The sequence below is a fragment of the Eurypyga helias genome, unplaced genomic scaffold, assembly GCF_000690775.1.
Source record: "Eurypyga helias isolate BGI_N326 unplaced genomic scaffold, ASM69077v1 scaffold28584, whole genome shotgun sequence".
NCBI lineage: Eukaryota > Metazoa > Chordata > Aves > Eurypygiformes > Eurypygidae > Eurypyga > Eurypyga helias.
The window spans coordinates 16,711-29,530 of NW_010247305.1; the positions used below are offsets into that span (position 1 = coordinate 16,711).

General features: G+C 49.2%; 1 protein-coding gene across 1 annotated transcript in view; it reads left to right on the forward strand.

The window, feature by feature from the left end:
- The window catches only part of ETS1 (v-ets avian erythroblastosis virus E26 oncogene homolog 1), a 27,933-nt gene that overhangs the window by 2,138 nt on the left and 12,975 nt on the right, over window positions 1-12,820 (forward strand). The window contains exons 3-6 of the mRNA XM_010150699.1: window positions 5,767-5,894; window positions 6,529-6,729; window positions 10,105-10,182; window positions 11,095-11,343. Of these exons, the coding sequence (XP_010149001.1) occupies window positions 5,767-5,894; window positions 6,529-6,729; window positions 10,105-10,182; window positions 11,095-11,343 (656 nt within the window). The remainder of the gene's footprint in view (window positions 1-5,766; window positions 5,895-6,528; window positions 6,730-10,104; window positions 10,183-11,094; window positions 11,344-12,820) is intronic.

The window sequence follows — 12,820 nt, forward strand, 5'->3', positions numbered from 1 at the left end:
AAATGACTATGCCTTTTGTGCCATTTTTTGCAGAGGGAAGCAGGGTCAGTCTCTGGCAAGTTGCTGCAGGAAAGGGAGTCAAATCTCCCCTCCATACTGCCTGGTCCTGCTCCTCTCCTCCCATCCCTTCTCCTCCCATCCCATCCCTGCATCCCCACCAAATGCTTCTCCTTCTGCTCACCCCTTCTCCCCACATATCCTTGCTTCCCTGTTTTCCCTCTCTTCCCTTTTTTCCAGCTTTCTCTCCCGCTTTCCCTTTCCTCCCCCTGGAATTTCACTGCCCTTTCGGTCTGAGGAGCCCTAATTGGAACAGGCCGGCTCCTCTCCTCCTTCCTGCGTGGGAGTGAGAGGCAACGCTTGTGAAAACAGTTCAAAAGTGCAGACAAATTTTTGCCTAATCCTGCCTAAATAACATGGGGCTCAGCCGGGGTTATTTGCCCGAGACTCCTGCTCCGGAATGGGGGGCACCTGGGAAAGGCAAAGCTGCCCCGGGGGGAGCGGGGCTGCATGATGGTGGTGGTGGAAACCTGAGATGGGGAGATGGTGCCTCCACAGTGCCCGGGCTGCTTGTCGGGGAGCGTGGGAAGGGTCTCAGCTCCCGACCCCCCTCTCCCCAGCCTCCTCTTAGCCTGAGCAAGGTTTTTCGGCTGCTGAAACCTGTCAGCTGGGGGATGTTGGGAAATCTGCTGTGGTTCAGCTTCCCCCATCCCTCACTCTGCCCTAGTTTTCATCCTGGTGAAGGCTGGGACAGAGGGGCTTCGGTGGGGCAGGGAGTGAGCTCAGCCAGCATCGGGCTTGGAGATGGGGAGTCTGGGGGCTTGGTGGTCATGACATCATCGTGGACACATGGTAAGAGGGTAGGAGAGCACACCCATGTCCTCCTTGCAGAGCCTCTGAGAAACTCCTCCTGCTCCATCACAGGCATCCGGCGGTGGGGGAATGTCCTGGACCGTGGGCACCTCGAGGTGGCTGTCTTGCTCAGGGGGTGGGTCTCAGAGGAGCATCTCAGCTATCTCAGTGCCCAAGGACTGTGTTTTTTTGAGGGGGCAGGCACAAATTTACACAGCCCTTGGACGCGCAGTCCCAGAGAGATGATTTTTCTTGCCTCTCTGCAAATGGTCTGGTTGGAAGCCGACACACATCTTCTCCCAAACTTGTCCCTGTGCCTCTTTCAAGCCACCAAAGGGCCCGAAATCCCCACGGTGTCAGCATACGGCGGGGTTACTCAGGCCTGGGAAGAGGAGGCTGGGCAGGGAGTGGGCTTTTACCTGAGACAACAGCGCATTGGGTTCCTGACCTTGGTATCCATCCATCAGAGCAAGGGCAGGAGGAGGGCGCCGGGTCAGCTGGCTCCACTCTGACCTGCTGTACATCCATTTACACGCAGGCTACCGGGTAAAATAGGCAGGGACCAGACAAGGACACACTGGGGCTTTTGATGGGGAAAAAAGTGAGTGGCCGAGAGGAGCTTTAAAGATGCATTGACCCCGAGTGGAAACTCGGCTGAAAAATGACTTTGCTCCCATCCTTTGCTCAGAGCATCTTTCTTTTTTTCCCCTTTACTGCCATTTATTTTGCTTATGCAATCAGATGCTAATGCTTTGGCGTGCGGCGGAGTCGTTTGCATTTTAAGGTCAAAATCCCTAAAGTTTGTAAATTGTCGTCCTTTAAAAAGATCAGATGTGTAGAAATAGTTTATACGTGCGGAGGCTGGTGAGAGCAGAGTGGAGATTTGGCTGGGAGATGAACTCAGTGATCTTGGCCTCTGTGGCTGTTTGCTGGCTGGTTTTCACCCAGGCTGCTCTTCTGTTGGTGCAACACCTAGCACAAGTGGGGTGATGGGGTTTGGGACGATCCCCCTTAGCATAAAACCCATATAGGGATTCAGCAGGGGCTCTTGGCAATGTCAGAGGTGTTATTAGCCTCTTGTCGTTCTGAAATCCCATCCCCAGGGATGTCAGGCAACTGGAAGGAAAATAGGGGTCTCAAACGAGCCCCCAGATCCCCCCTTGCTCTGTAAAGCTGCAACCAGATGAAGAGATGCCCCTCTCTGCCATCCCACCGTGCAATGCCAGTCACTTATCTCTGCTCTACAGATGCTGGGGATGCTGGTGACATAATTTTCCAGAGCGCCTGCAACTCCTGTTAGTATTTAAAAATCAAACCATAACACCCTGCCTGGTCTCCCAGGAGGAAAATCAAATGCAGTTCCCTGTCAGTGCGGCGGCAGCAAGAGGAGGACATGGCATCTAGGCAGCAAACTGCGTGTGTGGATGAAGCTTTAAGGGGCGTCGTAAAAACCATACAGCACACCCAGGCTGGGATGTGATGCTGTGGTCGTCAGGCCCCCGCTGCTGCGCTTGCTTTTTGGATTAAACCCCTGACATTTCTAACCCGAGCTTAGGTGTAACAGCTGGGTTTGGTGCTGGCAAATCCTCCTGCCCATACATTTCTTCCCAGCCCGCGTGTGCGCGCACGCACGCGTGCGTGTGTGTCCTCCGCGGACAGCGGGAGGTACACAAAAGGAGACGTTTTATTTGAGGAAGATTTGATTAAAATCTTGGAAACAGGTTTCAGATGGCAGTGAAAGCTGAAACCGGGGGAGCTAAGCCCGGGTTGCTTTTGTTACTGGAATTCTGTTGGGCTCTGATTGTTAGGCATCCCAAACGGAAGGTGAAGGGCTTGTCTGTGGGCGCTGGACAACGCCAGGGCTGGATTCTCCTCCCTGGGAAATAATTCCCCTGCCCCCAGCAAAGTTGCACCGGGCAGAGCTGGGTGAAGCCCTTCACGGTCCCCAAACACTCCGAGATAAACAAAGAAACTGATATTTAGGTAAATTCAGTATCTCAAAACCAACAGAGGCAGAATTTAGATTAAAAACTGTCCGCTCCCCCCGCCCCCACCCCGGGTCGCTTTCGAATCACACGGCGAAGACTTGTCCACAAACACGTATGCAGAGCTTGACGAACACGTTTACTTCTATACGTGTGAGCTTCGCTATAGATGTGGGACGCTGCTGACTAAAATAAGGCTTCTGCAAGCATTTGCAGGCTTGGGGCTTTTTGGCTGTTTTGTCTTCTGCAGAAATGTTAAGTAGTAGCTACGATCTAACAGGAAAAAGAAGTAGATGCTGTTTCAATCCTAAATCATCCGAGTCCGACGTATTTTGAAGGAGAAGCCTTGAAATGCACATTTTGGTTTATTTTGGTGTTTAAATAGAAACCCTCCTCTGGCACTTGGCTTTTAAAATTTTTTTTTAAATCTGAAAATAGCCTGTTTGCTTCTCCGGTGACCTCTCCCTGGGAATCACTTTTAAGTCTTCCCTGTTTTGACGTGTTGTTTGTGCAAAGCTCAGCGTTCACCTTACTAAACCGAAACCTTATCCCTCGCTACTGAAAAATTGATTCGCTGGGTATGTGCGAAGCCAACCCCATGAATCCTGCAGGAGAGAACTGGGGGGGTCGGTCATAGGTACTCGCTTGTGTTGCAGAGATAAAAATACCATTTTGCAGGCACCTCACCTTGCCCTGCTGCTCTTTGTGGCTTGCCTAAGGAGGTCATCTCTGTGCAGGTTTTTGCGAGTGATTCAGTGTAAAAATTTGGGGTTAGAAACGTTTTCTTAGCCTAAGCCTGACTCATCTTCCCATAGCACCCGGGAGCAGTGAACTGCCGTTTAACCAGCCGGCGGAGGGGAGTGGACTCCTGGGTGGTCCCTATAACCACAGAGTACGGAAAGCAGAGCATTAAAATGTAACATGAGGATGAAGGGAAAGGGGCACTGAACCACTTTCTCTCACTGTTATCTCAAAGCAGCAGATGGAGAACAGAGATAGCGAGGGTGCCTGCTCATTTTTCCATGCCCTCTCCGGCCAAATCCAGTAAATAATGAAGTGTAATTTGCCAAATAGCCTTTCAGTGTATTGTTTGCTTTCGAAGGTTCCGATGCTTCCACTGTGGAAGGGAATCCTTGATTTATGTGGTGGGGTTAGGGGGGAGGAATCAGGTCCCCAGAGGCTCTGTGTTGGGGATTTTACTAGTCCTACCTGAGCAAAGAGTCGTGCAGCTCATTCCTTGAGCGCCTTGGTGAGTAACGGTGACCGAGCTGCAAACAGCAGGGGTGATTCTGCGTGGTGTCTTTTTTTTGGGGGACAGCAGGGAAGGTGCAAAGATAGAGACACAAAAGCGGTTGGGTTTGGTTTGGCAGTGGAATTGCATTGGGTGCACCCAGCTGATGGTTTGAGGATGCTCTGCAGCATGGTCAACCTCACCCTGTGCTGCATGCGAGGGCTTGACCCAACCCCCAGATTCCCACCTCCAAAAAAAACGCCAATATTGTGTTGTTGGGACTTTAAATGGTGCCTGTGAGTTTGGCTGTGGAGGACTGGAGTGGAGCGGGCTCCCCAGACTGGGCCATACTGGAAAGCAGTGCTGTTGCACTGGGCGGCCGTGCTCGGCAGCGCCGTCCCGGCCCTGACTCTCTGTTGCGTTAGGGATGCGCTCATGCTGCTTGAAAGGAGCGCTCGCGTTTTGCAGGTATAATGGGTTATTAAATCAGAGCTCAAATTAACTTACAGCGGAAGGTAAGCCAAGGTGGCTGGGATTCCCACAAAGCAGCGAATTCGCTGACTTTTGATGTCTACATCCAGACATTCACGCAAACACCAAAAAAGCTTGCTGATGTTGTCATTTTTCCACGGAGAAGAGTAGGCTGCCGTGCTAAACCGACTTCAGGTGGAAGGTTTACATAGCAGAGCGATCAAGTTCAGCCGTTGGAGATGGTGGTTGTACGAGGCTTTTCTTCTCCACGAAAAATGTTTTTCAGGAACGCTTAAAATATATGAAAAAGAGCCAAACCTTTATTCAGATTGAGGAGGTTTTATTTTTTTTTAAACGGTTGCTTTTGTTTATGAGACTCTTTGGCTGCAAATATCTGCCTCCTTCCAAATAAATTAGAAGAAGGGGGGGAAAAAAAGAAAAAGAAAGGAAGAGCTTTGCTTCTCATCAGGACTTAGTCCAAGGCCCGGCTCTTGGCTTGGCCCCGCGCTCTCCCATGGGGCTGGCTGAGCATTGTTCGGTGACTCACTCCGAATCGTGTCGCTCCCTGCTACGGGCTGCGCATGATGTAACTCTGTGCTAATGTGGGATTTTCCAGCTCTTTGTTTTCCCTCCCTCCTCAAATGGGTTTTCTGCCGGTTCTTCATCCTGCCTCAGCCTGCTGTCAACTCACTTTTTTACAGGATTGCCCGTGATTCTTTAAAAATGCTTTTTTTTCCCCTCTTGCTTTTCTTTGGGCTGGAATTCAGGTGGAGTGGGAGTTCAGAGATGCACTTCTTCCTGCTTTCTTGTTCTCCTTGGCATAGGACTCTCTACCTTCACTGGTGTTTGGAGCTGCTCAGCCATCTCCTAAGCTCCAGATGCCACCTGGGGTGATGAAGCCTGTGATGTTCTTGGATACCACTGTTGAATATCCAGTAGCCTACTCACGGGTGACTCGTAGGGAGACCATGTAACCTATCGTCCCGGACATGGCTTGTCTGTGCCCTTAAAGCACAGGCTTGCTCTCAGCGCACTTACTTTTATTCTATTGAAGAAGTCTTCTCATGGACTTGCAGGGTTTAGATTTATAGGTCGGGGTGTGAAAATTTCAGAAGAAAAAAGGGAAATGGATTGCTCTGTTTTTCTGACAATTCAGTGACTGTTGCATTATGAAGGCTTCTGTCGTCTTTCCCAGTCCCATGTCCTTATGGCCATTTTTCTCTTCCTGCTTCTTTCAGATATGGAATGTGCCGATGTGCCTTTATTAACTCCCAGCAGCAAAGAAATGATGTCTCAGGCACTGAAAGCCACCTTCAGCGGCTTCGCAAAAGAGCAGCAGCGGCTGGGAATCCCCAAAGGTAAGACCTGGTTTTCCCAGTGAGCGACTGGGAGATGGGGTCCTGCTGCCAGGCTGCCCTTCTCTTGTTGGTCCTCTTCAGGTAGTATCGCCTTGCTTCTTGGCAGCTTCAGCTGAAAAAATACGGACATACAGGGAAAACCTTTCGGTATCGCTTGCAAACTATAGCTATCTGGCAGATTGTGCCCGTCTGTCCTGCTGACTTCTTCTGGGTGACTGCTCCTGCAGCTCTGGGGACCGTCTCCTTTTGGAGACAGCTCCTGGACTTCCGTATAATCGTCTCCGCTATATGGAGAAGGAGCGTGGACCCTTTACAGGAGGCTGATGGCAGGGGGAAACCAAGCAAAATGGAGAAATGGGTGGGAGAAGAGGTCAGAGAATTGGTGGGATTGTTAAAAGTCCCAGGCAAATGTAAAGCTTGTCTGTTGCACGAAATTTGTCTGGAAATCCGATCCAAACTGGAAGTACGGTGTTACCCCCCCATGTTTTACCCTTACGCCAACAGACTGCCAGTCTCTCTGGGATGAGGCTGTGCGAGTGCAGGTGCAGCTGTAGCACCATTTGGGTCCTGTTTTCCTGGGAAAATGGCTTGTGGTTGCTCATTTATGGATCTCTCCTACAACCCGTTTGTGCAGATCCCCAGCAGTGGACGGAGACGCACGTGCGGGACTGGGTGATGTGGGCGGTGAACGAGTTTAGCCTGAAGGGAGTGGATTTCCAGAAGTTTTGCATGAACGGAGCTGCCCTCTGCGCCCTGGGCAAGGAGTGCTTCCTGGAGTTAGCACCTGACTTTGTGGGAGATATCCTTTGGGAACATCTGGAGATCTTGCAGAAAGGTGAGTCCTGGAGTCTCCAGGTGAATGGCTCATGCTGTCGTGGCTGGCCTGATTTTGGGCCTTTCCAAAGACCTTGGCTCACAGTCTGGCTCTGCAGTGAGGTGTTCCCCTTGGGCTTTAATCCCAACAAAAGCAGCTTTCAAAGCCCAACTTTCCAGTAGGATTTCAAACGGGCATCCCAACCTGTAGCGGGCAATGCAAATCCTGGCGCTGCTTTAAAGAGGAAGGGTGTTTGCGCTGGCCTGTTGGCGGGAATGCACAGCGGGCAGGGACGCTCTGCCTGCCTGGAAACGACGGTGGGATTTTCCAAATCATTCTTCCTCAGCTCGTTATGCTCCCGTGGTGAATTTTACTACTTCCTCCGGTAGAACTGCATACAACAATACCAGCAAAATCCCACCCTAATTTCCCAGTTGTGACTGGAAGCTGCTTTTCTTTGTTTCATGACCCTAAAGGTGTAATGACATTTTGTTTAGAGTGGTTGTGGCGCCCCACATGAGAAGCCACCTCTGCCAGTCCCTGCACTACAGCATTTAATTAAGGCCATTAATTTTCATTGATTGGGGACCCACACGTTGATTCTGGGTGTCGGTTTTCATCGCCCAAGCAACACTAACCTGGGATGGTTTTGAAAGAGCAGGTGAAGAGCTTAACGCCTTTAACTGAGCCGCAGCAGCAGCAAATCTGGGCTCTCTCTCTAGCTCGTTTTTGCTCAGAGCTCTTTGCTTTCCTGGAATATCCCTTGCGCTGTCATACCGACCCCTGCGTGCTTGTCCACGGGCCTGTATTGGTGGCAGGAAGGGGAGGGGGAGCAAAGTTATGACTTCCAGGAAACCATTGACAAATGGATGTTAATTGCTGATTACTAATTTTACTTCTACCTGTGGTTTGCAAAAGGTAAACACAGCTCTTCCCAGAGTCTGTGTACGACAGGCTGTTTTTCTGCTCTTTCACTCTGGATCTGTTCTGTTCTTCTCGTTCTGCGTAATTTTTATTGAGTGCTTATATCAACAGCAAGCAGCTTAACCAAACAGAGCAAAACGTTGCGGTCATTCCTGTTTCTCCGTGCTATAAGCTGTTGCTTGCATTGCAGCTCTACCATCCCCTTTTCATTTGTTTGAGCTGTGACCCACGGGAGAGGGGCGCGATGTGCCGCAGATAGCGACTGAGGCATCCGGGCTGGGTTTGCAGCTCCTTCCTGCAGATTCCCCATGGCATGGAGATGAACTCAGTGCTGTAGTTTCATGGCAAAGTCGGGTTCGTGTTCCCTTACAGCATCGACACACGTTCAGATGCTGCAGTCGGGAGGATGCAAAAGGTCTGAGATAAAAGAGCTTTTACAAAGAAGCTGGGAATCTCTGTGCCTGTTGCAGCTTTTCTTCCGAAAGAAAACGCTGAATTTCTTTGTCTCAACACGGCTGATATAGCCCTGGGAACCAAGAAATCTCCATTCTGAGTTCAGTTTTACTGGTGACTTTGTCACTTCTTGCATAAGCTGTCTGAGCCTTAGCTTCTATGGTGGGTTCTTTACTCATTTCCCAGAAGGGAAATATCGGTGAAGTATTTGGAGAGTAACGATGAAGAGCTTCCAAGAAATAGCCTTACCCCAAGGACTAATTGCTGTTCTCTGTAAGTCATGGGACTCGTCTGACTAGCAGCACATCTCCAAACCCCTGACAAGATCTGGGTTCTGTTGTGCTGGTGCTACAAGCATGCTCCAAAACTGTCCCTGCCACGTCTCTCCCCACGCGAGAGGAGACTCTTGTCTCCACTTTGCAGCTGGGGATGTGAAGCGTGCAGAGATCAAGGTTTCCCCGGGCTGACCCATGGAGTCAAGGCCCAACTTGCCCAGTCCCCATCTCTTCCGTCTTCCCCAGCCACCCGCCGTCAGCACTGGGGGTGTTGATGCCGGTGGTGGTTAACCCCCAGATGTTTGACTTTACCTGTAGCTGTGTGACCGCCGGCATCGGGTCATGCAGGGACAGCGTGTGACCTTGCTGTCCCTTCAGCTAACGTGCCTCCCTGGTGAGGGCTTTTTGAGAGTGACTCATGTACCGCAGGCTGCGCAGGGTTTAAAAACGGCAAGCAGATGGGTGACTTTTCCCTCCATGGATTTGGGTATTTTCAGGCCTATTTTTCCCAATTTCTTCCTAAAATAACCTCTTCACTTACCAGCAGTCAGCAGTGCCTTCCGCTTGACTGTAAACGTAGCTGAAGGTTGCTCTCTTTCTCTGTGGTCACCCACCCTGCCCCTTGGCAGACACCGTGGGGAGAGGAAAAGAGCGTTTCTCATTAGGTCTCTCTGTTTGCACAAAAACTCCTTTTGTTAGAGAATATTTTCCACCCTGCAATCCCCAGGAGAGTGGGCCAAAATTAGGCTCCTTGCAAGCGAACGTGCGTTATCTTTGGTTCCCTTCTCTTTAGCCTCGGCAGAAATAAACATAACCCAGAGTTGTCTGTGTGGGTTTTTTTTTATTTTGGTTACCCTCTGCAAAGAAAATAAATCTCCTGTGCCAGTATCTCTGCCTGCATGCTGTACTGGAATGAGTAAGGCGTTCATGGAAAAACTGGTCAGGATAGGAGCAATGAGGCTTTTACATGGGAAAGCAATTTCAGCGCCAAGCCCGGGAGTCCCAGAATGCTCAGAAAAAGCAATGGAAAGCAGAGAATCTATGCTTTGATGTGATATGTGCTCTTTCTTGGTGAATTATGCCTATAGAAAGGCTAAAATTTTGCATGCTGCCCATATATACGCCGTGGAGGATGTATCAGGAGTTGGGTGATGGACGGCGCGACAAAGCTTATGAGCATGCCATCCTCTGCCTGCATCAGGTGGAAGGTAAAAGGTGCTGTGTAGGCTGGGAATTGGCATTAATTTGGGGTCGTAGGAGCTGGTTTTGGTATGCATTACCCACTTGCTTGCACACACCTACTGCTGATCTAAAAATAGAGGCTTTTGCAGGAAAAAAGCTGTCCTTGTAGGGTGGGGTTTTTTTCATGAGCTCATACATGTAAGTGTGATAAGCAATCCTCAAGTGCATGAAAGCCGACAGAAATTAAGGCAAGCAAGGAAATTATGAAACCAGTATTTCAGAACCACCTGGAACCTCTGATTGAGAAAGCTGTTGCTGGTCTGTTTTGTTGTGTTTAAATTTGGGCATGCCTGCAGCAAGGATTCCCAAAGGAACTCAAGTGCATTAAACACTTGTTTTGGTGGGATTTCAGCTCTTAACTCAATTTCTGTTCCTTTGAATGTCCCAGTTTAACCCGGAGAGGAGCATTTTAGGAAGTTCAGACCTCTGTGCATTACAGCAAGTCTTGCGAAGCACGATATGCCTATGGACACATGACATTTCCTTCCTTTTCTCTTTGCAGAAGAGGTAAAACCGTACCCAGCAAATGGAGTGAATACAACATATCCAGAATCCCGCTATACTTCAGACTACTTCATTAGTAAGTCTCAATTACCAGTATCATTCTGGTGCTTCTGGGCATGAAAGTTCCACCTATGCCTCTCTCTGAGGACTGAACCATGCAGTTGTTGCTCCGTCGTGGCAGAGCATGCTAAGTGTGTAATTTTGCCTCTTCTAGGGTTTTGGGTTTATTTAGAAGCCACCTGTTATTTTTGGTGGCTGTCTTGAGACCCCATGATCCGACTTTGCAAGCACTATTTGTTTGAAGCTGTAGCTCAGCAGACCTAAAAAGTGACCTCAACACATGAGAACATTAAAAATACTTAAAAACTTATTAAAAAAGGGGTGGTGTGGGGGAAGAAGGCTTAATTCTGAATTGTTAGGTGGGAGCCTAGCAAGGATGGAGGCAAATCATCAGTCTAGGTTGCCACACATCCCATTGCCATTGATTTGGAGATGTTCTTTAAGGGCGTTTGGAATCTGTGATGTATTTCATCAGCTAGCAAAAACATCCAACTCACCTGAACTAGGATTCCAGGCTCTGACCAGTGACGAGAGGTGACCATGGAAGCGATTCATCTATTATAATCATCAATGGAACTTCTTTGTCCTATATCTCCTTTGCTGAGACTATGCTCTTGTGATTTTCCAGCTTTTTTCCCACTAGAGCTTGCTTGAGAGGAGTTAGGTGTAACGCACATTGGTGGCTTGGAGGATGGCTTATTTTTTTAAATCGCTGCAATTATAAGACACCATCTTTCTGCAGCTTTTACAAACCTTACTCAAAATGAGAGCCCAGTTGTGCCAGGCATTTTATATCTGAAGACAGTCTCCTCTTGCACCATAGACCTCAAATCTGATGGTGCTGTGGGAGACTGGAGCGGGAGCGAGCAATGCTCTCATTTCTTTGGGGTGTTTGTGTTGCTTTCTGACGCTCCTGTTCTGCCTGAAGGTTACGGCATCGAGCATGCACAGTGTGTGCCTCCCTCCGAGTTCTCCGAGCCCAGCTTCATCACAGAGTCCTACCAGACCCTCCATCCCATCAGCTCAGAAGAGCTCCTGTCCCTCAAGTACGAGAACGACTATCCCTCGGTCATCCTGCGTGACCCAGTCCAGACGGAATCCCTTCAGACAGACTACTTCACGATCAAGCAAGAAGTAGTAACGCCAGACAACATGTGCATGGGACGTGCCAGTCGAGGTAAAGTCAGGCAACTCCCAGGGTTTGCTCACGTTCTCACTACCTGTAGCGACATAAACGCTGTAGGGGATAGAGCTTTTTGGGACCATGGCCATCAGGGCACCGTGCAACGCCAGTAATGAAGCCATATATCCTATGAGGTTGAACTCCCAGATGGTTTCCCTGATGGCTTTGAGCCCTCTCTGCCTCTCTCTCCAGGAAAAACATGAAGAACGTCTTTCTTCTCTCTACTCTGCTGCCTGTTTTTACAACATCTGCAAAAATGTGGCATTTCTGGCTCTGGACTTTGATGTCAAACTTGAGTGAAGTTGAAATAGGCTCTAAGGTTATTAGGGCAGACAGGCTGCTGTGTGGTTGTATAAATCTCATTTTCCTAGGAGACCAGGCAAAACCCCACTGTCATGGTTTATCCTTCACAAGTTCTCGTCAGGAATTACTGTCCAAGGTTTTACACTCGATGATCCTTTACCCATTATCTCAATTGATTTTGATGGCTGTTTGCTTGAACTGATCATCTGTTCTGGCGAACCCAAGCCTTGTGCTTTGTTAGGAGATGCAGATGTCGTGGGTTGAGTCGGCGACAGATCTGAGGGACCCCCCCTGAATCCTTGTGCTACAACCCTACGTCTCCAAAGAGTTATAGATGCATGATTGCTGTTGGAGATGATGGGCTTTAAACACCTAAACACTTTTGAGGATCTGAGCCCAAATGCCTTTTCAATTAATATTATTAAATCCTGAACACATGGGGCCCAGATGCCTGACCTCTTCGTAATTACATCCCTTAATGCAAGGCTGAGGATCTGGTTCGTGGAATATATTCAAAGCAAAAGTTTAATCCATAGAGCTCAAAGTCGCTTACAAAGGGGTATCATTATCTCCTGATTCCAGGTAGGGAACCTGAGGCACGAGGCAGAGATCTGACCTACCTGCGATCGCGCCCTGAATAGAATCCAGGTGTCCCCATGCCTAAAATTCATTATAGGAACGTGTTGCTGCGAACCAGGTTTGATGTTGAACATTTAAACCCATTCATCCAGCTCCGAGAGGCGAAGATGTGCCGGCTCCCTGTGACAGCCGGAGCCCCTTTGCAGGTCTGCGTTGCGGGTGCATTGCTCAGTGGAGCTCATTTGCAGTTTCTCACTCTTTTTTTCCAAGCTGGAAGAGCTAACGATAGGAAAATTAGTATTTGTATTATTACCTCTGCTTCTGCTGCTAGCTGAGTGTTAATAGGAGAGAGGTGACATGGATGGTACGGTGAGCCAAAAGGGCACTGGTGTTACAATTTTAGGCAAGCTTCTCTTTCGGGGGTTGTTTTCTGGCTATCTTTCATCAGTGCCTTTCCCTTTTCTTGACCTCTTCTCTAACATAGGTGATTTCATAATAATTCTCATTCAAATGCAATGATTCAGGCATGCTTTTGCAATTGTACCTTGAGCCTGTTCTCACTGGCAAGCCTAAAAAGGCTCCGGGGGGG